General features: G+C 54.1%; 10 protein-coding genes across 10 annotated transcripts; 3 read left to right on the top strand and 7 right to left on the bottom strand.

Annotated features, from left to right (window-relative positions):
* Positions 1 to 668: 668 nt before the first annotated feature.
* On the bottom strand, positions 669 to 4,850 carry BU26DRAFT_513825 (elongation factor 3). Its single transcript, XM_033827701.1, has 4 exons — positions 3,888 to 4,850; positions 1,647 to 3,834; positions 1,143 to 1,585; positions 669 to 1,086 (listed from the first exon to the last, which is right to left on the bottom strand). Exons 1-4 carry the CDS (start codon positions 4,554 to 4,556, stop codon positions 1,045 to 1,047), a joined length of 3,342 nt encoding a protein of 1,113 aa, XP_033692120.1. The 5' UTR covers positions 4,557 to 4,850; the 3' UTR covers positions 669 to 1,044.
* A 270-nt stretch (positions 4,851 to 5,120) lies between these two features.
* BU26DRAFT_558527 (alpha/beta hydrolase fold family protein) lies at positions 5,121 to 6,133 on the bottom strand (the record flags this gene model as incomplete). The annotated part of the gene is made up of 3 exons (XM_033832575.1): positions 5,121 to 5,297; positions 5,360 to 5,713; positions 5,771 to 6,133. The coding sequence occupies 3 exons, from the start codon at positions 6,131 to 6,133 to the stop codon at positions 5,121 to 5,123; spliced, it is 894 nt and encodes a 297-aa protein (XP_033692119.1).
* Positions 6,134 to 6,576: 443 nt separating this feature from the next.
* Positions 6,577 to 7,417, bottom strand: BU26DRAFT_36317 (uncharacterized protein). Its single transcript, XM_033822514.1, has one exon. The coding sequence runs from the start codon at positions 7,185 to 7,187 to the stop codon at positions 6,663 to 6,665; it is 525 nt and encodes a 174-aa protein (XP_033692118.1). The 5' UTR covers positions 7,188 to 7,417; the 3' UTR covers positions 6,577 to 6,662.
* A 613-nt stretch (positions 7,418 to 8,030) lies between these two features.
* Positions 8,031 to 10,337, bottom strand: BU26DRAFT_36331 (isocitrate lyase and phosphorylmutase). The gene is made up of 5 exons (XM_033822515.1): positions 9,837 to 10,337; positions 9,487 to 9,775; positions 8,599 to 9,435; positions 8,292 to 8,545; positions 8,031 to 8,194 (listed from the first exon to the last, which is right to left on the bottom strand). Exons 1-5 carry the CDS (start codon positions 10,249 to 10,251, stop codon positions 8,187 to 8,189), a joined length of 1,803 nt encoding a protein of 600 aa, XP_033692117.1. The 5' UTR covers positions 10,252 to 10,337; the 3' UTR covers positions 8,031 to 8,186.
* Positions 10,338 to 10,807: 470 nt separating this feature from the next.
* Positions 10,808 to 12,449, top strand: BU26DRAFT_415667 (citrate synthase mitochondrial precursor; the record flags this gene model as incomplete). The annotated part of the gene is made up of 5 exons (XM_033823127.1): positions 10,808 to 10,855; positions 10,911 to 10,938; positions 10,996 to 11,152; positions 11,203 to 12,181; positions 12,237 to 12,449. The coding sequence occupies 5 exons, from the start codon at positions 10,808 to 10,810 to the stop codon at positions 12,447 to 12,449; spliced, it is 1,425 nt and encodes a 474-aa protein (XP_033692116.1).
* A 1,348-nt stretch (positions 12,450 to 13,797) lies between these two features.
* BU26DRAFT_558523 (uncharacterized protein) lies at positions 13,798 to 15,825 on the top strand (the record flags this gene model as incomplete). Its single annotated transcript, XM_033832574.1, has 1 exon — positions 13,798 to 15,825. The coding sequence occupies one exon, from the start codon at positions 13,798 to 13,800 to the stop codon at positions 15,823 to 15,825; it is 2,028 nt and encodes a 675-aa protein (XP_033692115.1).
* A 588-nt stretch (positions 15,826 to 16,413) lies between these two features.
* BU26DRAFT_558522 (glycoside hydrolase family 3 protein) lies at positions 16,414 to 19,460 on the top strand (the record flags this gene model as incomplete). Its single annotated transcript, XM_033832573.1, has 2 exons — positions 16,414 to 18,316; positions 18,367 to 19,460. 2 exons carry the CDS (start codon positions 16,414 to 16,416, stop codon positions 19,458 to 19,460), a joined length of 2,997 nt encoding a protein of 998 aa, XP_033692114.1.
* Positions 19,461 to 19,646: 186 nt separating this feature from the next.
* On the bottom strand, positions 19,647 to 20,586 carry BU26DRAFT_558521 (uncharacterized protein; the record flags this gene model as incomplete). The annotated part of the gene is made up of 3 exons (XM_033832572.1): positions 19,647 to 20,084; positions 20,157 to 20,438; positions 20,572 to 20,586. The coding sequence occupies 3 exons, from the start codon at positions 20,584 to 20,586 to the stop codon at positions 19,647 to 19,649; spliced, it is 735 nt and encodes a 244-aa protein (XP_033692113.1).
* A 309-nt stretch (positions 20,587 to 20,895) lies between these two features.
* On the bottom strand, positions 20,896 to 21,069 carry BU26DRAFT_513818 (uncharacterized protein; the record flags this gene model as incomplete). The annotated part of the gene is made up of 1 exon (XM_033827700.1): positions 20,896 to 21,069. A coding segment is annotated over one exon (164 nt), but the record flags the coding sequence as incomplete, so codon positions are not given.
* A 158-nt stretch (positions 21,070 to 21,227) lies between these two features.
* On the bottom strand, positions 21,228 to 22,719 carry BU26DRAFT_599673 (uncharacterized protein). Its single transcript, XM_033835119.1, has 2 exons — positions 22,387 to 22,719; positions 21,228 to 22,310 (listed from the first exon to the last, which is right to left on the bottom strand). Exons 1-2 carry the CDS (start codon positions 22,627 to 22,629, stop codon positions 21,558 to 21,560), a joined length of 996 nt encoding a protein of 331 aa, XP_033692111.1. The 5' UTR covers positions 22,630 to 22,719; the 3' UTR covers positions 21,228 to 21,557.
* Between the last annotated feature and the right edge of the window lie 31 nt (positions 22,720 to 22,750).

Here is a 22,750-nt window from a genome sequence, read left to right as displayed (position 1 = left end):
TCCCTTTCGACAGACGGCAGAGGAGATGAGCAGCAAGCACCCCTGAGGCCCAACATCCCACAACGCCCCGTGGAATCCTCAAGACCACAGCCCCAAACTCCAGGAGCACACGGCTGCCGCACCATATCCAGTCTAGTCCTTAGGAGGACGAATAAGAGGCGCAGGCGGCACCTTCCTCCAATCGATGCCAGGGCAGTGCGCCGCCTTCCGCTTCGGCCGAATGCAAGGGCAGTACCAGACGTCCCAGCCATAGTCCTTCGGATGGGTGCAGACGGCGAGCCAGCCCTCTGAGGTGCAGCGCGTAATGTCTTGCTTGCACCAGCGGAGACGCTCGGTCTGGGCGTCGTCGGCATCGTCGTCGGGGTCGTCGAGGATGGAGAGGGCTTGGAAAGGCGCGGGAGTGGTGTCGCGGACGACTGGCGGAGCGCCGGGGAAATGCGCGACGGCTTTGACGTCCTCGTTCTGCGAGGGTGTTAGCGGTATTTGAATCAGCGGCGGAGGATTTGGTTGCTTACGAAGGGGACGGCGGCTGCGAGAGCGGCGAGCCCGGCGAGAGCAAGCGTGATGAGCTTCATGGTGTGCACTTGACAGTCTTGACTGTTTTGACTGCTGATGTTTGTAGTGAATGTAGGAGGATTGGAAGTGTGTGAAGAGTGGTGGATGGAGGTGGGCAAACGATCTATTTGTATACCTCTCGTTCGATTGTTCGGACAATGGTATCGCCGTTGACGTCGATATCATGCGCGGAGTCAGGCAGCAATGAGTAGCGGGCTGTAATTAAACTGGGAGTGAAAACGGTGAACAAATCCCAACGGAGAGAAACGTCGTGGGCTAGAGCCGATGCATAATAACAGTTATGGCGAAAAGAAGAGAAGGCTAGGATGCTTTTGTATATGGAAACCAGAAATGCTTTTCAAACCACGCTACGTGCCTCCTTTCTATAGTGAACTCAAGAACTACCTACCACAACCCGTCTATAAACGCCGCCCAATGCAAGTCTAAGATATCATGCAGTGCTCGAACATTAGTCTAGATGTGGGCCGTTTATTCGGCCTCGTCATCCGTATCTGGTGGCCTTGGGGTTCCCTGCAGAGGTCAGTGTGAGTCTGCACGGAATAGCGCTGGGAATAGGTGCCACGTACCTTGGGGCTGTTCAACCATTCAATATGCCTCAACCTCCTCCTCACCTCGCGCTCCTTCAGTTGAGCGCGAGTCATCTTCTTTTTCTTCCTCGCCCTGAACTTCATGTCGTCCTTGGATCCTTCCGCCTCACTCATCACGGGCGTACCGGTGGTGCTGGGGTTGGCCGAGCTGACGTTCGAGCTGGCAACACTCGAGCCAGGTCGTGAATCATCGAAGCGGTCCAAAGCAACGGCCAAATGTCCCTTGTGGGCGACGCGGCCATCTGCAACGTGCCACTGTTCTGGGCATAGAGCACCGACAAATTCTTCATTGTGGGAGATCATTATCACACCACCCTTATAGTCGCGAATAGCTACGGCAAGTCCGCCGAGGGAGTCGCGGTCCAAGAAATTGGTGGGTTCGTCCAGGACGAGCAAGTGGGGGTTGTTCCACATAGCACCGGCTGGAAAAAGATTAGTCACTGTGTACGGATAAACGATGAAGTCACCAAGGGGAACACTTACCCAACACGACCTTGACCTTCTGACCACCTGAAAGACCGGCGATCTGATTGTGATTTGCGATTTCCGGATCCATGCCAAGGTCCTCGAAGTGCTTGGAGATCACCTTCGGCTCGAGCACACGGTAACCAAGACCCTCACGAGAGGATTCGTGGTCGTCAAATTCTTGGACCAGCTTTTGGAAACCCCTTTCGAGCAAAGTCTCCCGAGAGATCATCGTGTTGAACTTGGGCAGCATGTGGAGCCACTTGACTTCGTATTGGAAGCTCTTCTTGTATTTCTGGCGACCAATAAGTGCCTCAATCTTACGTGGCCCTTTACCGTCGCCCAAGTCGATAGGCTTCTCCATCTGAATCTTGTCTTCCTCGGTCAGAATACGAGTCTGCTTCATGAGCACCTCGCGGTCATCGCCGTTAGCGTAGCGCCATTGAAGATACTGATTGGGCGTCTTCTCCATGTGCATCTCGACGTGCTCAAGAGCGTGCTGTTTGATGTAACCAATACGCAAGTTGGGGTGCTTCTCGACCTTGCCTTGCTGGGGAATCAATTCGCCGGTGAGAATCTTGATGAGCGTAGATTTACCGGCACCGTTGGCACCGATAATGGCAACGCGTGATGACAGGGACAAGCTGCAGGAGACGTCGTAGAGCGAGGGTTTGGAAGAACCGGGATAAGTGTATGTGCAGTTGGTCATACGGAGAATCGATCGCGTGTTCGACTTCACGCTAGTGAGAATACCGGGGGGTGGAAACTTGAACTGGACCTGGGTCGCTGAGAGGGTATAGTAGCTCTTCGCCTCAGGCTTGACCTTGACGAAGGCGGCGAGATTTCCATGATAGAGCACCAACTTCTTCTGCTCGTAGTGGTAGATGTCTGTACAGATTTCGTCCAGGAATCCTGAGTCGTGAGAGACGATCAAGCTCGTGATCTCGGTGTGCTTCTTGAGGTACTCCTGAAGCCATGCGATGTTCGCAACATCCAAGTGGTTAGTAGGTTCGTCCAGAAGGAGGACATCGGCGCGCATAAGCATGGCTCGGGCCAGGGCAAGCTTCATCTTCCAACCTCCGGACAACGACCCAACCATGTGCGACTGCCTTCCATCCGGGCCTGCAGTAAACCCAACCTCTTCCAGGACTTCGGAGATTCGCTCCCTGCTCTCGCCCTTGAAACGAGGGTCGTTGGAGATAAATTCGAGGATGCTCAGATCGGCGTCTTCGCCCTGATTGTGTTCCACGAAGCAAGTCTTGACCTCATCCTGTGGTGGAAAGCCCTCGAGCTTACCCTCTGCAATGCTTCGCATTAGGGTGGATTTACCAGCACCATTACGGCCGCAGAGACCGTATCGATGGCCCTTCAGCAGCCGGAGATTGGTGTGCGAAAGCAGCAGCATGCCACCGTAACCCAACGAGAACGTCGCATTCACAATCTCGACCTCTCCGTCATCCTCCTTGATCGGCTGGCCGAACCTGCGGTGATCCTCTTCGATGTAGAAGTTGTGTACACCTTCTGCGACCTTCTCAGCATCGCCAGGGTTCATCAGCGGCGCGAGATAAGGAGCGATGAGCTGCGGGATACGCTTCAGCTCTCGCTGATTGACAACCTCGGCAACCATCTCGGAAACGTAGTTCTTCGCAAGGGTCCACACCTCTGCATCGCCGGGAAAGTTCTGCAGGTTACCGGCGATGTTGACCTGTTTTTCAAGAACTTTCAAAACATCCGCCGGATGTGTACGAGTTATCGCTCCGCTGTCAATGTTACCATCCTTGTCGGCCATGGCTTTTTCAATAACATCCAACGCCCTGGAAGCGATCTCACGGACTTCAGGCAGCGATGCGCGATCTTTGACGTTCTTGACACCGGGCTTCAGCTTGGGCAGGAAAGCGCGTGCCTCGACCGGGTCGTGGACTAGCTTTGTCAGGTTCTCGATTACCACAACCGTCTGCCGGAGGACTTCTTGGGAGGTACTCGGTGTGTTCAGGGAGCGCTCGAGTAGGGGAGTGACCATAGCAAGAACCGGAGAAGTGACAATAGTGACAAAAGTAGTTTGTGAGAGCGCAAGGATGGCCTTCTGCTGGCTCTGTGTTGAGGGATCATCGATCGTTTTGACGAGGAGAGGTATCCGGGGCGCGATGTCGTCGTTCTGTAGGAGGGTAGTGAGGCTGTTCATGGTCTTCAGCGCTTGTTTCGTCACCTATACCTCGATTAGCATCGTCAAAGACCGTTTCAACTACCGAACCAACTTACCTCCGACTTTAGGTCATGCATGCCGCTCTCCACCACTGGAATCAGCCCTTCGAGCTTCTTTCCCATGGCTTCACGGACAACATCCTTCTCCTTCTCCACCTCGAGGCTCTCCATGCCCATCTTCGCCTTGTCCGCCATACGGCCCATCAGCTCAAAAGCGCCCACGGCGCCTTGCCACTTTCCGGACTTCTTCCCTAGGTACTTTACAAGCACCGGAAGCAGCCCAAACACTCTCGCTTCGGCGCCTAGATTGTCGAAAAGCGCATCCAGTGCATACTGTGCGGACTCCTTTACAGTCGAGGTTTTATCAGAAAGCGCATCGAGCGCGAGCGGCACCAGGACCTCCTCTTGTAGTAAGAATACCATCTCTGCTAGCTTCTGTGCGCGCGGGAACCGTTCGAACAACGCACCAAGCGCGTTCATAGCCCCTTCTCTCCTCACCGGGTTCTTCTTATCTCCCGCTGCCTTCCTGATCTCCTCGAGAATGCCATATCCCTTGAGCCCGCGGAAGCCGACCGAGTTCTGTAGGACGGTGCAGAGACCGTATGCGGCTTCTACGGAGGCGTGCGACGTCTTGGCCGTCAAGATGCTCTTTAGGAACGCGGCGACGTCTTCTTGCGAGGGCGCGGGGGTGTCACCGGCTTTGTTGACGAAGATCGCGGGAGCCATGGGAGGCGATTCGGAATGTGGCATATCCCACGGATGGGAAGCCTCTGAAGACGGGAGTGATTCCTCGAGGTGTGCGCGAGGGGTTAGGAATTTTCGAGGAGGGTCTTTATCGATAGAAAGGTGGCTATTCCGCTCGCACGGGCTGAAGTGTGAGATTACGGACTAGCGTGCAAAATCGCGCACGGCGGGTGTCTGCTCACAAATTCGCGAGTCGTGAAAGGTAAAGAAGAGCGGAGAGGGGGTATAACAGTACAAGAAAAAGGAACAGAAAAAGGGTGAGAGGGCGAAAGTTGGGACGGCAGATTTAAAGTTGGGCTCGGTGAATGGAATTATTCTGATTTCCTTGGCTGACTGATCCACTCGGGCGGCCCGAGCGCATGCACGTTTTTCTTTTGCCTGCGCTAGTCGCTTTGGTCGTAGGGCTGAGGCTCATGCATTCTACACTTGGGCAAAGTGACACTTCAATACTCCTCTCTGGCAAGAATGTTATCAAGTTCTTCAGGATGCGTCTTCCAAACTCCCATTCATCTTCGTTTCATCTCGCATGCTATGATCGAGGACGTTTTACTTCCCATACTTCCCCACGAACTGGATCAAATTCTCCGCAACTTCCTTAGGATGCGAAAAGCTCAGGAAGTGCTGACCCCCCTTTACAGTCACCAGCCTAGCATCCGGCGAATTCTTGAAGAGTTTAATCTCTTCCTCCGCATTGGCAACCGAGTACACAGCATCGTCCGTACCCTATCATCATCATCAGCCATCACGTTGCTCAACTCCCTTCAACCTCGGGAGCTTGCACTTACATGCAGCCACAGCACCGGACACTTAACATCCCACAGCCTGTTATGCAGGCCATCTCGATCCCTCAGATTGATTGCCGCCATGCGGAACCTCTTCCTACCATCGTTCCCCGGGTAATTGCTCTTGATCGTCTTGGTCCAGTAATCGCGGACGTCCTTCGCGCAGTTCTTACCGAACCCAATGTCAACCAAGTAGTTGCAGTAGTCGTCCGAGGGCGCAAAGTCCGGCGTGTAGTCGTTCGTTGTCGCCTCTGAGATGCTGGGCATGAGCACTTCCGGGGCATTCCAGCAGCCGAGATCGCGGGTCCGGGGGGACTCGAAGTCGAGAGATGTGCCCAGGGGGATGATGCCTAGGATCTGTTCACGGTTAGACTTCCCGATGGCAGCTTTCTACACTATGCGCTCAGTGCTCACCTTCTTCGGCGCCAGCAACGCCATCCGCACCGTGATCCAACCACCTTGGCTTGTCCCCAGCACAAACGCCTTTTCAATGTCCAAGGCATCCATGACCTGCAAGTTCATAATAGCCGTGTCCCAGTAGGTCCAGTTTTCGGTTTCTGTTCTCGTCTGTCCATGGCCGAGGAGTTCAATGGCCACGAGATTCATCGCCGATGTGAGCTTCTCGTTCGCATACTGATCTCGATAAAGCTCAGAAGATGTCGTAAATGAGTTCACCATGATCAGAGTGGGCTTGGACTTGTCAATTGGCGCTGGGGTCTGGTATGCCGCCGTGATCCCGCCAAGATGCGGCACGCGAACTGTTTTGGTGTTCGGCATGGCTGTTGTTAGGTGTATCGTCTTCCTTTGCTTCAGTAATGAACAGAGGAGGACAGTGCAATGGAAAGCTGTTCCAGTATATATGTCTAGTCATAGTTCGGATGTTGTCCCTTACCCCGCAAAAAGAGGGGAGTAGCGGGTCCGAGGTGACGTTGGAGGCTTGTAACAACCCTACATCCTCAAGCTCGCTCTTCGATCTCACGCTACGCGGAGATGCGCGGTCATCAAACTAATAAGCGATCAAGATATTCCCCGCCAACCAATTGCTCATTTTACGCTCGTTATTCCCGAGAAAAGACTTAGCGCAAAGACATATGCTGCTTAAGGATTCTCCCGGGCAGGTTTACGGAATCCATTGAGGGGTATGGCCGAGAATAGAGCGAACATAGAGCGGAATAGATTATGGAATCAGAGAGGCGTTGATAATACATTGGCCCTTTCAAACGTCAGCGTACAGGACTTGCAGCAAAAGGGATTAGAGTTCACGGCCTTACCAAATCCAAGCCCACAGCAACCTGTAGGATCTTCCTTAGCCCACTTTCTCAATGGATTGCTTGGGAGACGCATATATCATATAGCCCAAGCCCGTGGCCATGCCCAATCCCGCGCCGCCAAGGGCAACGCTTCCCAGCCCCATGCCCCCAGGAATAATCCCCCTCCTCACGACCAGCACAGCAGCCACTGCACCTAGCGCCGCGTTATCCAAGGACCAAAAGTCCGTTCCAGCCTGGGGCTTATTCTCCTGCAACCTCCAAGCCCTATCCTGCCACTCTATCTCCTCCCTTCCCCACATGCGCCCAGCAGTTGCGAGCGCGCCGAATAGAGCCCCGATGACAAGGCCGCGGCCAGAGTGCGTGAGCAGACGAGGTAGGAAGGTCTTGAGGGTGAAGGCGGTGCCGTGGCGGTAGCGGGAGACGAGGAGGGAAACCGGCGCGGTGATGAGCGAGAGGAAGGAGCCCATCATGGCGCCGGAGCGGATGGTGTGCAGGTAGAGGATTGAGTGGGCATGGGGTTGGTCTTCCTCGTAGGCTGCGTGCGGGAAGAGGGACGTCATTTTGGATGTTGTAGACTGTGCGACGGATAGGAATTGAATTTCGCGGATCTTGACGGAGTAATGTTGTGACTCTCGCTGCCTAAATAGGCTCGAATAATGTATCGTATGATCCCCGGACGAATGCTCGCTTTGTGTGAATGCAGCGTTTTGCTGAGGGGATCGTGATATATCAAGGAGGTTCGCGACCGCAATTGAAGGGAGAACGGTCAGCTGAAAAGATGCATTGCAATAATGCCATGGTGACCTGGTGTATGCTCCCTAAATACATCATACGACGAAAAGACACGGTCTAACGTGATGCCGCTCCAGAAAGCTCACGGCCGCAAGCCACGATCGCGCGGTCCGTGCACCGGTGCGCGCCGATCTAACCCCCGATCCCCGACAAAAAAAATAAGATGGTCCTGATTGGCTAACCAAAAACACCACCAAATCCCGTATACGCTAGAATCAAACCTATCATCAAAACTGAAAAGAATCATCCTCCTCCTCCCACTTGCTCTCCACCGAGGAGAGAATAACATCCTCTTCCTTCTTGACTTTCTTCGGGAAACGTAAGCGGATCTTGAGCGGAGGATACTTCTCTCGAAGTCTCTGGCTACTCCGGACGCCAATCGGTCGTGCGTTGCGGTGGATTTTGGTGGGCTTCGTCGAGATGCGGTCGGCGCGGATGTAGAGTTTGATGCCCATTGTGAGCTGGTTGTTTGGTGGTTGCTGGGCGACGGGTAGTCGTGGATGTGGTGGAAGCAGACACGCAGTGAGCTCTAGAGCGTAGCGGTATCCTTTAGTGGAGTGGAACTGGGATGAGAAAGAAAAGGAAGTATGAAAGATTTTGCCCTTTAGTATTCTTTTGAGTACCAGTCTTCAAAAAGTCGGATTTTTGGAACCCCGGAACGGTATCGAAGGGAACTTTTGCTGGCGAGCGGAACCGGCCTGAAGCCTCACATTATGGTACGCGCAAAGCTTAAACGAATAAATACTTTCTATTGGTACAAAGTACATCTAGAAGCCTATCTCACATGTTAGCTGTGATTCTCTCCAATTCTAATTCAATGACTATGGTGACGCAGGACTACTCTGTTGCGCAAAGGATGGGCTAAAACTTACCCATTTCCGTATTGCCTTCGCCCATACTCTTGCTGCCACTGCTCCCACTCTGGATAGCACCCATAATACCGTCAATGTAGCCGGCTCCGCTCCACTTCTGGTGCGTCAAGACATCGCAGCCGAGCTCCTTCTCGCGAGCTTGGACGAGGTTGACGTAGGCGAGCATGCCCTGGTCTTTGAAAGCGCGCGAAAGCTCGCAGGTTATTGTTGCCGTCGAGTGTAGGCCGGCGAGCGAGATCAGCTGCAGGACGAAACTGCATAGGTAGGTTAGCACATATGAATCATCCATCCGGATAATGTTACGTACCCGTGCTTCGCAAGATCCCAAACAAAGTTCTTCAAGGACTCCTCAGAGAAACCTTGCCCCATCCAGTTGAAGCTTGGCGAGAGGTTATACACAAACTTCTTTCCGGGATACTGCTCTCTTATCTCGCCAGCGAACTTGCCCGCTTTCTCTACGTTGGGGTCCGCAGTCTCAACCCAAAGAAGGTCGGCATAGGGCGCGAACTCCTTCGCGCGTTTGGTGGCTGCAGCCATCCCGGCCTTGTAATGGTAGAAGCCCTCGCGAGTCCGCGGAATGTCCCAGTTGAAGTACACGGGCGACTTGGTGTAGCCCTCGGCGATCTTGCGGCGTTTGAGGAGGGACAGGTTGGGGTCCGCTTTGACTTCCTTCAGGTAGGCATCGATCGATGACTCGGAAGCGCCTTCCTTCTGAAGATGCTGGAGCACGGCCTCATCGAAAGTGACGAGCTTGTGCTTCTTCACCCACGCCGCCTCAAACGCATCAATCTCGCTCCCCGGTGCGCCGGCAGCTTCCATACTCTGCAGAGTTTCGGTCAGTGCCTCCCCTTCTTCTGTTACGCCCATGATAAACTCGTGATCCCGCGTGTCGACATTGGTTGAGATCAGCTTTCCGCTCTCAGAATCCGTCCGGGCGATCACCAGGTTCTCGCATCCCATCATATCCCATTGGAAGCGCGCGGCAACAAGGCGGTTGATGTGATCGCCCATCGGCACCAGCACCTTCCCTGCAAGGTGACCGCATTTCTTGCCGCCATGAAGCTGATCTTCAAAGTGAACAGCTGCAGCACCGTTCTCCGCGAAGAGCTTCGCCAGCTTAATGACGGCCGAGAGACCACCATGCCTACACCCTCGTTAGCAACTTTACGAATGCACTTCGTCAGCCTATGCATACCCAGTATCTCCATCGGCAATGATGGGTCGCATGTAGTCGAGATACGGAGTCTTGGCACGCTGTTCCGGGGTCATCTTCCTCCTGTTGTCCCAATTCTTGCGATCATGGAGTTGCTGGGCCTTGAAAAGGCGCTGCACCTGGTTTGGTACGGTGTTGTACGGGTAGTCACCGAAGTCGGCCGACACTTCGTTGGTGGTGGTCAATACGGAGGAACACGCCCACCCCGAGACGTAGAGCACCTCCTGGTTCGCGGCTTGCTGGCTCATTTGCACGGGATCAATGGCACCCACTACGATTGGAGGAGAATGAATTAGCTATTATATTGTCCATAGGGAAGAGAATGGACGCACTGGTATGCACGGGCTCGCCCCTCGCTGCCCGCTCTTCGAACAAATTGAAGAGCTTCCGCGCCATCAACGAGCTCGGGTAGGTCTGCTGCAGCGCTCCTCTCTTGCTCACGACATCCTGCGCAGTATATGGTCTCCTTATACCCCTGAACCGCGGCGACGCCCACCACTCCTCCACGGCCCGTACCTGCTCGTCGAAGAGCGCATTTTCCGCCTGGCCAGCTTTTGACGCTTCGGGGAGAAGCTGGAACGAGTCTCCTGGGAGTGCTGATGACACCGGGGGTTCTACCGGCTTAAGCACTGTGCTCGACATGCGACATACGGTCGTGGAGAGGGGTCGAAGGAGCTGTGGAGTTCGGTTCGCTATCTTCAGAGACCGGCTCTGACGGGCTACGGATCGTGATACGGTTCGCAGCATCGCGATTGAGGTTAGGTAACACTTGAATATACCAGCGCTAGCCAACTCTTTATGGTCTCGGGGGGTCCTCTAGCTGGCAAGCTTGGTAAGACCCAGCATTCAATGGCGATGACTCTGCCGAATCTCGGAGCAAAGGCGGTGTCGCTGGTCGCCACCGAAGCGGCTCGATTGGGTCAATCCGCAGTGTCTTCTCGCACGCGGAGCAAGAGATTTCTTAATACGCAACAGCGTGGGGGACGCAGGGTCTCCATGACGATGTTTTGGCGAGGGATAACTTTCTCCACGACTCCGGGCGGACCGAGGATAGCCAGGGCACTAGCCGTCTTTGGCCTTTGCCGAGGGGAGCTCGACACTTGCCCGTCGCATCAACGGACCAAGAACACCTCGTGACGTTTTGTCGCCGAGCATTGCCGCTGTTTGTTTCTTGCTTGCCTCTCTTTATAAGGGCCATTGCTCCCGCACACGCTGTGTCCCGCTGTTTGGTGCTGAGGCCTGAGGAACTGCTACTGTTCCCCGCACGAACCCACCCCCGCAACCCCTCCATTAAGCTACAGCTATGGCGTTGAGCGCACGCACAGCTACGAGAGCTCTGCGAGCTGTCAAGGTGAGCTTCTCCGGCTCGAAATACGCGGCTTGAAGACTAATTGGGCCTTCTGCAGCCCTCAGCGGCGCGTCCGTTTGCTTCTGGTATGCAATTGAGCCCGTCGGATCACACACCGTCACACTAATGGTTTGCTGCGACAGTGCAAGCATGCAGCTACTCCTCGTCCTCCGAGCCGGATCTCAAGGACACCTTCAAGAAGGTGCTGCCTGCTAAGCGCGAGCTGTTGAAGAAGGTCAAGGCCCATGCCGACAAGAAGCTTGGGGATGTCAAGGTGGAGAATACCCTGGGTGGAATGAGGTGCGAATCCACGTGAACACTGCATTGTATAGATTCTGACGGCTATGAAGAGGCCTGAAAGCCATGATTTGGGAAGGCTCAGTTCTTGACGCGAACGAGGGTATCAGATTTCATGGCCGCACCATCAAGGACTGCCAGAAGGAGCTCCCCAAGGGCACGTCTGGCACCGAGATGCTGCCCGAAGCCATGTTCTGGCTTCTGCTTACGGGCGAGGTCCCGTCAGTCGCTCAGACTCGAGCGCTCTCGCGAGAGCTCGCCGAGAAGGCGGGCATTCCCAAGTTCGTCGAGAAGATGCTCGATGATTTCCCAAAGGACCTGCATCCGATGACCCAGTTCGCCTGCGCCGTCTCTGCGCTCAACTACGAGTCCAAGTTCGCGAAGGCGTACGAGAAGGGTCTACACAAGGCCGACTACTGGGAACCGACCTTCGATGACTGCATCAGCCTGCTCGCCAAACTGCCCACCATCGCCGCGAAAATCTACCAGAATGCTTACCGCGGAGGAGGCCCATTGCCTGCGGAGATCGATCTGAACCAGGATTGGTCGTACAACTTTGCTGCCATGTTGGGCAAGGCGGGCAAGGAGAATGAGGGCTTCCAGGATCTCCTCCGTCTCTACCTCGCGCTCCATGGTGACCATGAGGGCGGCAACGTCTCTGCTCACGCCACCCACTTGGTCGGCAGCGCTCTTAGCGACCCGTTCCTTTCCTACAGCGCCGGTCTCCAAGGTCTAGCTGGACCTCTCCACGGCCTGGCTGCTCAGGAGGTGCTCCGCTTCATCCTGGACATGCAAAAGGCAGTTGGCAACAACTTCAGCGAGAGCGATGTCACTAACTACCTCTGGAACGTCCTCAAGTCTGGCCGTGTCATCCCCGGATACGGTCACGCCGTGCTAAGGAAGCCCGACCCGCGTTTCGAAGCTCTCATGGACTTTGCCAACGCAAGTCCGGAAATCGCCTCCGACCCTGTATACCAACTCGTCAAGAAGAACTCTGAGGTTGCGCCCAATGTGCTCACCGAGCACGGAAAGGTAAGGAACCTACAATTTATCCAAGCATAGAAGCTGCTGCTGATCCTCCGAGTAGACCAAGAACCCGTTCCCGAACGTCGACTCTTCGTCCGGTGTCCTCTTCCACCACTTCGGCTTCAAGGAGACGCTCTACTATACGGCCACCTTCGGTGTCAGCCGTGGTCTCGGACCCCTCGCACAGCTCATCTGGGATAGGGCATTGGGTCTGCCTATCGAACGTCCCAAGAGCATCAATCTTGAGGGTATCTTGAAGCAAGTCGGCGCGTAACGTGTGCCGACTGAAACAAAGAAGGCTGAGTAGCTGCTTGTAAATATTACTATAGAGTGTTTGGGCTTGTTTCAAAACAACGGATGTATCTGAAGAAGTAGTAGATTTCATGTCATTCGATCTTATTTGGCTGTCCGAATCAGTCTATCTAGATCTAATAACTGAACTTTCCAACAGTGACTCGATATCTCAGCGCCTTTGCTAAGACGCACTACGGTGGAAAGACACGGTCATCTGTAGGATGCAGATATCCGCGAAGGCCTTCGGCGCTTTTCGCGATTCGCTTCACTGGCACCCTCACTTTTTTTCCTCACTTTTCTGAAAGAGACGTTTTTCAAACCAAGACAACTCCTTCAAGCCATTTCATTCTCTCTTCAAAATGTCACGACTCTCTCTTCATATATTGAAGAGTACTTCTTCAAATTTTGAAGAAACCACAAAGATCTCATTGAAGGGGTCTCTGTTCTGAAGGCTTGTTAAGAAATAGTCTTCAAAAATGAAGAAAGAATGATATATAGCTTCTTCAAATTAACTCCTTCTCTCTTTATATGTTAAAGAACAGTTCCTGAAATTTTAAAGAAAAAATACAAAGATTGAAAAAGTATGGTGTAGAGAGCACCCAGGCGGTTTCTAAAAAAAAGCCAAGACTCGTGCAGATTTCTGCATCTTAACATAGTACACAGCACGTCCAAAGCCCCTCCAAACACCCATTCAGCACGAACCAACAGACACCAACCCCCCGTTCGCCCGTAACGATTTAATCTCGTTCTTTGAAGATCTCGTATCAACAAGGGCCCATGTAACGAGTAATTTGGTGCTCAGCTGGTTCCCACTGGCTCTGGCGCTTTCCACGACCCTTTACCAACCACCAGCTATCTAACCGCAAACGGACCGAGAAGACTATTGCTATCGCCAAGGAACTGGACGTACTAATCGAAGGATAATCTGAAGCTCTACACCCTGACGGCTCCGTGGATAGCTATGCGAGGTGCGTGGAAACTGTTTTGGAAGAGGCCACCGGCCGCGGGTGTCACGTCTGCTGTGCCGCAATCAATCTGTTGACGCACGAGCCTCTTCGACATCGTTCACGCATGTCGCCCGGGGTGTATCTATCTATACAGCCTACCATTCTTAGCTCACTCTGGTTCCCCAATGGGAAGGAGCTTTTCTTCCCCTGCATAATCGCCAAGCCGGGGTCCAATGAGGAATTCTACGGAGTCTTAAAGGCTCTGCTGCAAGGTATCATGGGGACCATCACTTTTTTTTTCAGTTTTCTTGCTTTACTGTCGTTGCAAGCTCATTTACTTCCTTGTGCCGACTCTACTCCACCCGGTGCTACGGTGCAGATATGTCTGGCTTACTCCCTCTCCCTGATCTCTCGAATTTCGAGCGCATCTCCAGTTTGCTCAGCATCAGAGATCGGCTTCCAAGTGAAGGCATAAAAATACGCCTTTACTGTCTTTACCACTACTCAGCCGACAAGAGTCGATGTGAGACACCGCTTCAGCGTTTCTACGATGACCATCCAATTATCTTCAACACGGCGAGGAACATCCTCGCACAAGAAGTGGACAGTATCACGAAAGAGGACTTTATATGTATCCTGCGAACGTTCTTCTGTACCGATCATGACCCTTGGAAAACGTCGTCGACCGAGTTCAGAAAGAGAAGGGAGTACCTGGAAAACCTTTGGTCAAGTGCAACCCGCGATACGAAGAACGAGGTCCTGAACGCATTCCGTAACAGTGGACGCGGCATCTCTTCCCCACCAACTCCTCAGCGAGGCACACCACAGAAGATTCCTGGCGATAGGAGAACCAAGTCCGGCAAACCACGTATGAAGAAACATGACCATCCCCGAGAAGATGAGGTCGAGTCGTCCCCCTCAGCCGTCGACGTAGACCAACCAACTCGCCTGCGAACCCCCCAAGCGAAGTTAAGCCACGACACTGAGCACACCGCTAGTGCTAGTCCTATGCCTCGTCCGACAAGGGATTCCGAATCGGACATGCACTCCCGTTCGCATAGTCCTCATTGTCCTGACATACCTTCACCATCGCCGCTGTTATTACCTCCGGGCTCCGCTTCGCCTTTCAATCAACCCCCCGCTGAAGGCTCTTCACCAGGCTCTGCGCAAGTTCCTCAACCAGAATTCCCGCTCGGAGAGGGTGACCAATCTGAACCAACCATCTTTGATGAACCTCAGGCTCGGGCAAGAGCTGCGGCACATTCAAATCTCGAAGAAGCTGCATCTGATGGGAACAATGGCCCGGCGTTGAACCAGCATCTCCAAGCCGAGGATCCCTTCACAGAACCAGCGAAACAACACTCGACGCACAATTCTGTACCTGAGGGCCACCTGCATGAGAGAACCCTACCGATTCGGAGCAGACCACCAGTCACTCTAAACCACGCAGGAAAACGCATTCGGGTCAACTTGCCGCCTCGACCGTCTGTAAACTTTTCAAAGCCTCCTGGGGATGTTCCTAAACTCAACGTATGGAATCTTCCGAATCCATCTGTCGCATTCGACTTCAACTGGGTTCCCGAAACTAAAACGCCAAAACCAGGATGTTATAAAGTGGCCCCGCCGGCGGAAAGTCAAGATGAGGATCAATTCGGCGACTTCCTCGGGCCCCGACCGTTCTTTCGTAAAGTGACACCGTCACCAGCACAGCAATCCCAAGGAGAGCAATCACCAGCACCGCAACCCTTAGCACCGCAATCCCCAGCACCGCAACACGAGCAAAACACGCACGCCTTCGACATCCACAGACCAGAGACAATTGCGCGGTCGATCCGTAAGTTACTTTCAGACAGCTTTGAAGAAGGCGTTATCTACGTGCTCAAGGCACCCAGATTTTTTCAAAGCTACGAACCAGCCAAAGGGAAACAGTGGGTGAAGATTGGCATTACAAGAGATGTGAAGGAGCGCATCCGTGATTTGAAGCGAGAATGTGGGTTTACCGACTTGACAGAGTGCTTTTCATCCGAGGGTCTTGTGCGCATGGACCTGCTTCGTAGGATGGAAAGAGTCTGCCACGAGGAATTGAACAATTTCCGCAGGACAATTCAATGCAAGGAAGGCGTCAACGGAGCGAAGTGTAATACTCTTCATGCTGAGTGGTTTGAAGTTCACGAAGATGTGGCGATTCGAACGGTGAAGCGGTGGAGAAAGTTCCTTGACTATAAGCCGTACGAAGATGACGGGAGGATGAGTGAGTTCTGGCGGAAGAGATTGTATGGGAGTTCCTATGAGTTCGGGACGGGAGAGGGAGAGCTCGATCACCTGACGGCACATCGGCGGTATGAGTCGTTTCTTGAGCAAGGTTATTCAGTCGTAGAAGAAGGGAAGGAGAGGGCAGGCCATGTTTAAGGGTCGGAGGGTAGTTTATGTGCTGGACCATCCTCTACCACTGTTCAATAAGTCCTTCGTCAGTAGAATGTCACTCTATCAAAATAAAGAGCAAACATTTTGGTCGCCAAGTTTAGTGGTACTGGAAGACGTCGTCAGATAGGGAGGAGAGGCTATGCGCGCTGCGGAAGAGTTACGTGGCAGCAAACGGCGCACTGGATCAGTTGGAATGGCGAGGCAACGTGAGGAGACACTTGTACTTCGATAAATTTTGGGACAAGATGGTGATGTGGCAGAACTGGATGGCGGGGAATCGGGACTGGCGCGGCGCGTTCGGGTGTCGAGGATCGCCAGGGGTACACCCTAGACCTCAGCGCGAGTCGGGACGCTTTCACAACTGCCACGACAACTTCGTGTCACCCATCGTTTTCTCCTTCTCGTCTCCCGGGTCTCGCTGGCCACAGACCTCGCGGTTGCTTCAATCGAGGCCCTCAAACAGCCTCATGCCTCGCCGCTAGTATTTAACTAGGGCGTTGAGCTCCCCCCTTTCAAGATCCCTGAGCGTGCATTCTACTGCCCCTTCGGTTTGCAATCCCCCAACCGCGCAAAATGCCTCCAGTCGAGTCTCACGAGCTCCGCCGGGGCAAGTACGCGAAGCTCGACGCCCCGGTCGACGACGATAGCCCCACGCGCTCTTCCTTCGATTCGAATGCCTCGTCCTACGAAGACCTCGAAGAGTACGACCCGTTGAACTACGATGCGGGCACCCTGAAGCGGAAGAAGAGCACAGGCGACCTGCGCACGCGAAAGCCGTCCTACAAAGACGCCGAGATCGCCGCAGTCCTCCCGAAAGCGAAGCGGAAATGCACACCGGGGCGGTGGTGCTGCTGGCTGCTGACGTTCGTCACTGCTACTGTGCTGCTGCTCTCTGCTGGCGGGATATGGGCTTGGAAATACTCTGCGCCCAAGGACGGCTTGAGTCCGCCGTGGTATCCCACGCCGAAGGGTGGGACGGATGCTGCGTGGGAAGAGAGCTACAAGAAAGCGGCAGAGCTGGTCAAGCAGATGACGCTGGTGGAGAAGGTTAATGTCACGACGGGCACGGGATGGAGCATGCAGATGTGTGTGGGCAATACCGGGCCTGTCCCGCGACTCAAGTTCCCGGCGCTGTGTCTGCAGGACGGACCGCTGGGCATCAGGTTCGCGGATAATATCACGGCATTCCCAGCAGGTATCACCGTCGGAGCAACGTGGAACAAGGACCTGATGTATCAGCGGGGTAGGGCTCATGCTAAGGAGGCGCGGCTGAAGGGTATCAATGTGCTCCTCGGACCTGCGATGGGCCCTCTTGGGCGCATGCCCGCAGGAGGACGCAATTGGGAAGGCTTCGGCTCGGATCCCGTCCTGCAAGGCATCGCAGCTGCTCAGACAATCAAGGGCATACAAGAGGAGGGCGTGATGGCTACAGCCAAGCACTACGTGCTTAACGAACAGGAGCACTTCCGACAAGCATGGGAATGGGGCATCCCGAACGCCATCTCGAGCAATATCGATGATCGGACCCTGCATGAAATCTACGCCTGGCCTTTTGCCGACTCAGTCAGGGCCGGGGTGGTCTCCATTATGTGTTCCTACAATCAGGTTAACAGCAGCTATGCTTGTCAAAACAGCAAGCTCCTGAATGGCATCCTCAAAGATGAGCTAGGCTTCCAGGGCTTCATTCAGAGCGATTGGTTAGCCCAGCGAGCTGGCGTTGCAAGTGCTCTCGCCGGATTGGACATGACTATGCCAGGTGACGGGCTTCGATGGGCGACGGGGGAGAGCCTGTGGGGTCCCGAGCTTACGAAGGCGATCTTGAACGGCAGCGTGCCGCTAGAGCGGATCGACGATATGGTTACCCGTATTGTCGCGGCGTGGTATCAAGTTGGGCAAGACAAATGGCCGCTCCCGCCTCCTGATGGCGATGGTGGTCCAAATTTCTCGTCATGGACCAACGAGAGGATCGGCAAACTGCACGTCGGAAGCCCATCCGATACAGACACAGGCGTAGTCAATCAGTTCGTTAACGTGCAGGGAGAAGGCGACGACTTCCATGGTAACCTGGCCCGCCGAGTCGCCGCCGAAGGTACGGTCCTCGTCAAGAATGCGGACAACCTTCTGCCGCTTGACCGAAACGGGTGGAACGAAGAAGACAGGGCCGGCAAAGAAACAAAGTTCAGGGTCGGTATTTTCGGCGAAGACGCTCGTCTCAGCCATGACGGCATCAATGCATGCGACGACCAGGGCTGTAACGACGGAACCCTAGCCTCTGGATGGGGCAGCGGTGCAGCCAATTTCTCATATCTCATCGACCCTCTTTCTGCGCTCCGCAAAGCCTTCAACGACGACTCTGTGTACGTTACGGACTGGCCCGAAAACAAGCTTCCTGGGCAGAAGGAGATTCTGGAAGATCAAGACTTGTGCATCGTCTTCGCCAATTCGGATGCCGGAGAAGGCTACATGAAGTGGAAAGGTAAGTCGGGCATGCTCTATCCTCGTAGGACGACGTTGACACAATCCTAGACATACGCGGCGATCGCAACGACCTCTATCTTCAAAACGGAGGGGACAAACTCGTCCAAGACGTTGCGAAAGGGTGCGGAAAGGGCAGCGGCGACGTTGTTGTCGTGATCCACACCGTCGGACCCGTTATCTTGGAGAATTTCATTGATCTACCCTCCGTGAAAGCAGTTCTCATCGCCAATCTGCCAGGTCAGGAATCCGGCAACGCCCTTGTAGACATTCTCTTTGGAGATGTCAATCCCTCCGGCCGGCTGCCCTACACCATCGCCAAAAAAGAGGACGACTTCGGACCCGGTAGCAAGATCAAGTACCTCCCTAGCCCAGCCGATGGCCTCTCGCCCCAGCAGAACTTCTCTGAAGGCTTGTACATCGACTACCGACACTTCGATAAACAGGACATCGCTCCACGATACGAGTTCGGCTACGGCCTTTCGTACACTACGTTCCACCTCTCCTCTCTCCTGATCAATGGGCGAGGAGCCAAGACACCGCTCCCAGCGCCTCGTCCTTCGGGAATTGCTCCTCCGTCCTACTCAACCGACCTCCCTGACCCGAAGTCTGCGCTGTTTCCGGAGGGCTTTCACAAAGTCGAGAAGTACATCTACCCGTACCTGGATTCTACTGATGGCATCGGAAAGACGGAGGTACTAGCTTCAAAGCTTCAAAGCCCACTCAGCGAGGCCGGCGGCGCGCAAGGCGGGAACCCCGACCTCTACACCACCGTCGTCTCAGTCTCAGCCTCGGTCACCAACATTGGGCTGGTGGACGGCGACTGCGTTGTCCAACTCTATGTCTCCTTCCCGGAGGGCTACAAAGATCCCGAGACTGGCGAGTCCATCGACTTTCCAGTGCGCGTCTTGCGTGCCTTTGAGAAGGTGCATGTCGAAGCGTCAAAGCAGGGTCCCGTACCAGGCGTCAAGGGGAGTCAGCACGGCGGTGGAGGCAATAGGCAAATGGTCACGTTTGATCTTACGAGGAAGGATATGAGTTATTGGGATGTGAGGAGGCAAAACTGGGTTATGCCCAGCACAGGGGAGTTTACTATTAGCCTTGGATTCTCGAGTCGGCATCTGCCGCTGACGGGGAAATGGTAGAGGGCGTTTTTAGAAGTTGACTTTTTATAGACAAATGATAGCGCGACCGTCTCTCACGTACTACCTCTCCTGGAGCAACCCCAAGGTGTAGTCAAACGCCCAATTCGGCCGTCTGCAGGCATAACAAACCAGCAATGTGCCACATCCAAAAAGAGCCGAAGCACGCCAGACACAGTTCTCCAGACCTCAACACCACTCAAAGTAGTCCACCCAAATCGGCACCATCCGCTTCGCCCAGTGCGTCACACTCATAACCAAGAACCCGATATGAAACACGGCATTCATATTCTGCAGCGCAAACGCGCAGATACTCAGGTTCTCCTCGGACGTCACGCACGTCTCGATCGGGCAGTCCAGCCGCAGCGAGAGATTCATGGTGTCCTGCCCCGGCTCCAGCAAGATGAGCATGCTCCAGAACGTAATGGCGAGCGCGACGCCTTCGGCCACGGCGAGGAAGATGGACGGGATCCGCGGGAAGCGCGAGACGTGCAGGGTGCGTGGAGGGCGGCAGGCGAGGCGCGTGAAGGGGAGGCGGAGGCGCGGGAGGAAGGAGAGGCGGAGGGTGAAGGTTGGGTTCGCGAGGCACAGGATCTCGATGGCGTTGAGGAGCATGCAGTAGGATAGCTGGAGGAGAGGGGAAAACATGTCAGTCAGTTCTACGTGCGTTTGCGTATACGGTGATTGTTGACAACGTACGATGCGATACAACTTCTCGACGCCATAGAAGTTCTGGTGATTAATCATCGTGACGAAGATGCAGGCGCCAAAGTGCAGGATGATGCTCAGAACGCGGAAGAGGATCTGGATCTTGGCCTCGATCTCTGGGCAGCGCGCGCGCGGGTTCTCGCAGGTCCAGCTGCGGCAGCGGGTGGACTTTGTGGGTGCATCGCTCCAGCAGGTGGTGGTGACGGTGCCGTGGCAGCGGTCTTTGAGTTTGATGGAGGTGTCTGTGCTGGTGGCCACGGACTTGGAACGCGTCTAAGGTGGAGGTGTGTTTAGCGGATGTCTTGGATTGCACTCTAGTGTGTGTATGCCTGCTGAAGGCTAGAAGGGGGGGCTTTTTGTAGTTGTAATCTGCGACGTGCTGGAGTGAGTACTGCGGCCTACGTACCTTGGAGGGCGACATTGCGGGTAAGAGGACCGCGAGATGTATGATAGCGATGGTGTAGGATGAAAAGTGTAGTGGAGAAAGGAAGGGAGGAGAGGAAGGGCGATCGGAAGAGGACGCAGGCGAAGTGGCAAACAGAGCGTAGTGGAAAGGTGTGTGCCAAGTCTTCACTGCGCCAGAGCTAGGCGGTGACGGCGAATGGGAGTGACGTTGTGAAGAAACTTAGGTGAATGGAAGGAAAGGAAATAGATAGTGAAAAACTGGTGGTGGATTTGTGCGTCTGTGCTGCTCTAGGACCGCAAGCACAACCGTCAGAACCGAGCGGCGCAGACTTTTACTATTTGAAGCAACTTGGGATAGAGAACATTTTTCTCTTTCCTGGGTACGCAAGCTTGACATATCTCCCGGATAGAGTGAATGCGACAGAGGGGATGTAAGTGACGAGCATAGTTCCTGTTAGCCGGTGAGTAGAACGTGGAGCAGGACTAATGTGCAGCATTAATTCTAGTAACTGTAGAGGAATTAAGGATGCGATCGAAGACGAATCATTTACGTATGAGAAGACGGTGAGGAGAGGAAGAGAGCGTGATGTTGAGGGATAATGGGCTATACCCTAATGGGTTAGTAGCTGTTCGCACCAATACAAGTCATCTATTCCTCTTTATTACATGTGTAAGCTAGAGTGCATACCATTTTTTGACCGTTTTGAGTGCTAGTATTAGCGTTTGTGCTAGGTCGCTTTAAGGATGGCTTTGAAAGCAAGCCCCCTAGATCGATTTTTGTTGCAACACAAGCAGGTCCCTCGATGTCCCATGCAGCTCGCTCAGCTAAGATGACACAGGTTCTTACTTCGGACTATAAGGCAAATTAGAGGGCCGAATACGCGTAGTGTTCTGATCCGAAGCCACCACCACAACGTCCCAGAGAGTCGGTTTGATATGCCCATTCCTTCTCCTCTTTCCTTGTAGCGCATCTTCTGCTTCAGGTCCTCATGGCAGCGATTCGATCTCACCAGCCTGGGAAACCAACAGCTGCAAAAGCGCCTTCTGCGCTTTCACACTCTCCTCCTGCGCACGAATCGACGCCTGCAACGCTTGCCGGATGACTGCTCCTGTGTCTGCACTTTCGCCAGAACTGAGCTTTTCCCTCGTCACCCCTGCATCAGTCTTCTCGTTCCGTAGATATTCATTCTGCAACTCCTCGTCGCGCACAACGCGAGCCAGCGACATGGTAATCTGGTTTGTCCGGTTTATCCGGTTTATCTGCTCCGTGTACAGCGGTAGAGCAAGCTCCGAAACGCCCCACACCGCGGAAATAGTGAAAAACAACAAGACAGCCAAGTTGGCATTGCTGCCTTTCAGATTGCCCAGTTTTCCCGTGTACACTGAGCCGAGGTAGATTCCCAGCGCCGCGAAGAGCGTTGAGATGGAGAGAAAGAGGAGGCGGCCAGGTGCTGTTAGCGTCGTGGCCGCCATGAGCGAGGGGATCCGGTCATGTTTATCAATTGCCTTGTTGGCTTTAAAGAAGTGGTTAAGCAGCCCCCTGCGGGGCGACGTGAGCCATTCGAGCGCAAGCCCCGCGCTGTGCAGGCCGCTCAGAATCTTGTGAACGTAGAAAGAAAAGAAGGTGGATAGGAGGCCGCTTATGAGGCTCGTGTAAGCGAATGCCGTAGCGGTCCAGTGGATGTTGCCAAAGTCTTGGAGGCCCGGCAGCGTGATAGCGATTTGGGCGATGATGGCAGCCTTTTCCGAATTGCCGATTAGCATATGCTATGTAAATGATTGAAGAAATATCATGGTGGGGGTTCAAATGACTCACGGCGACAGCTGCCATGGCGAATGTGCCCTGGTAGGATTCCTTCAATCGCAATGCCTCATTGGCATTTCCATGTAGTATATACCGTCGGATCTGATACGTGACTGGCAGTACGTCGGCTCTGAGTAGAAGACTCCACGCGAGTGGATTAGTGAAGTTTTCCATGAAGACCGTGAACATTTCGGGGAGCATGAGAGCGCCGGCTATCTCTTTCGCGTGCGACAAGAAGCCGGTCCGGGAAGTCATGGTGAGCTAAAATTGCTGCGCAAATTCTTTATAATAGACAGTTAAACGCGTTAAAAGCGCACCAGCAGGCTTGAACACGGTGTTATGCTGGTATGGCTTTGGAGGGGGAGGGCCGCCTTAC

The sequence above is a fragment of the Trematosphaeria pertusa genome (assembly GCF_010094035.1).
Source record: "Trematosphaeria pertusa strain CBS 122368 unplaced genomic scaffold BU26scaffold_1, whole genome shotgun sequence".
Classification (NCBI taxonomy): domain Eukaryota; kingdom Fungi; phylum Ascomycota; class Dothideomycetes; order Pleosporales; family Trematosphaeriaceae; genus Trematosphaeria; species Trematosphaeria pertusa.
This window is presented reverse-complemented; position numbering and strand designations above follow the sequence as displayed.

Excerpts from the sequence above, each read along its gene's own strand:
- BU26DRAFT_36331 (XM_033822515.1), bottom strand. The coding sequence starts at position 10,251 with ATGCTGCGAACCGTATCACGATCCGTAGCCCGTCAGAGCCGGTCTCTG. Across the intron at positions 9,776-9,836 it reads GGGCGAGCCCGTGCATACCA|TGGGTGCCATTGATCCCGTG; the intron begins GTGCGTCCATTC and ends CTCCAATCGTAG. Across the intron at positions 9,436-9,486 it reads ATTGCCGATGGAGATACTGG|GCATGGTGGTCTCTCGGCCG; the intron begins GTATGCATAGGC and ends ACGAGGGTGTAG.
- BU26DRAFT_599673 (XM_033835119.1), bottom strand. The coding sequence starts at position 22,629 with ATGACTTCCCGGACCGGCTTCTTGTCGCACGCGAAAGAGATAGCCGGC. Across the intron at positions 22,311-22,386 it reads TCGCCATGGCAGCTGTCGCC|GCTGCCATCATCGCCCAAAT; the intron begins GTGAGTCATTTG and ends AATTCGGAAAAG.
- BU26DRAFT_36317 (XM_033822514.1), bottom strand. The coding sequence starts at position 7,187 with ATGACGTCCCTCTTCCCGCACGCAGCCTACGAGGAAGACCAACCCCAT.
- BU26DRAFT_513825 (XM_033827701.1), bottom strand. The coding sequence starts at position 4,556 with ATGGCTCCCGCGATCTTCGTCAACAAAGCCGGTGACACCCCCGCGCCC. Across the intron at positions 3,835-3,887 it reads TGCATGACCTAAAGTCGGAG|GTGACGAAACAAGCGCTGAA; the intron begins GTAAGTTGGTTC and ends ATCGAGGTATAG. Across the intron at positions 1,586-1,646 it reads GAAGGTCAAGGTCGTGTTGG|CCGGTGCTATGTGGAACAAC; the intron begins GTAAGTGTTCCC and ends ATCTTTTTCCAG.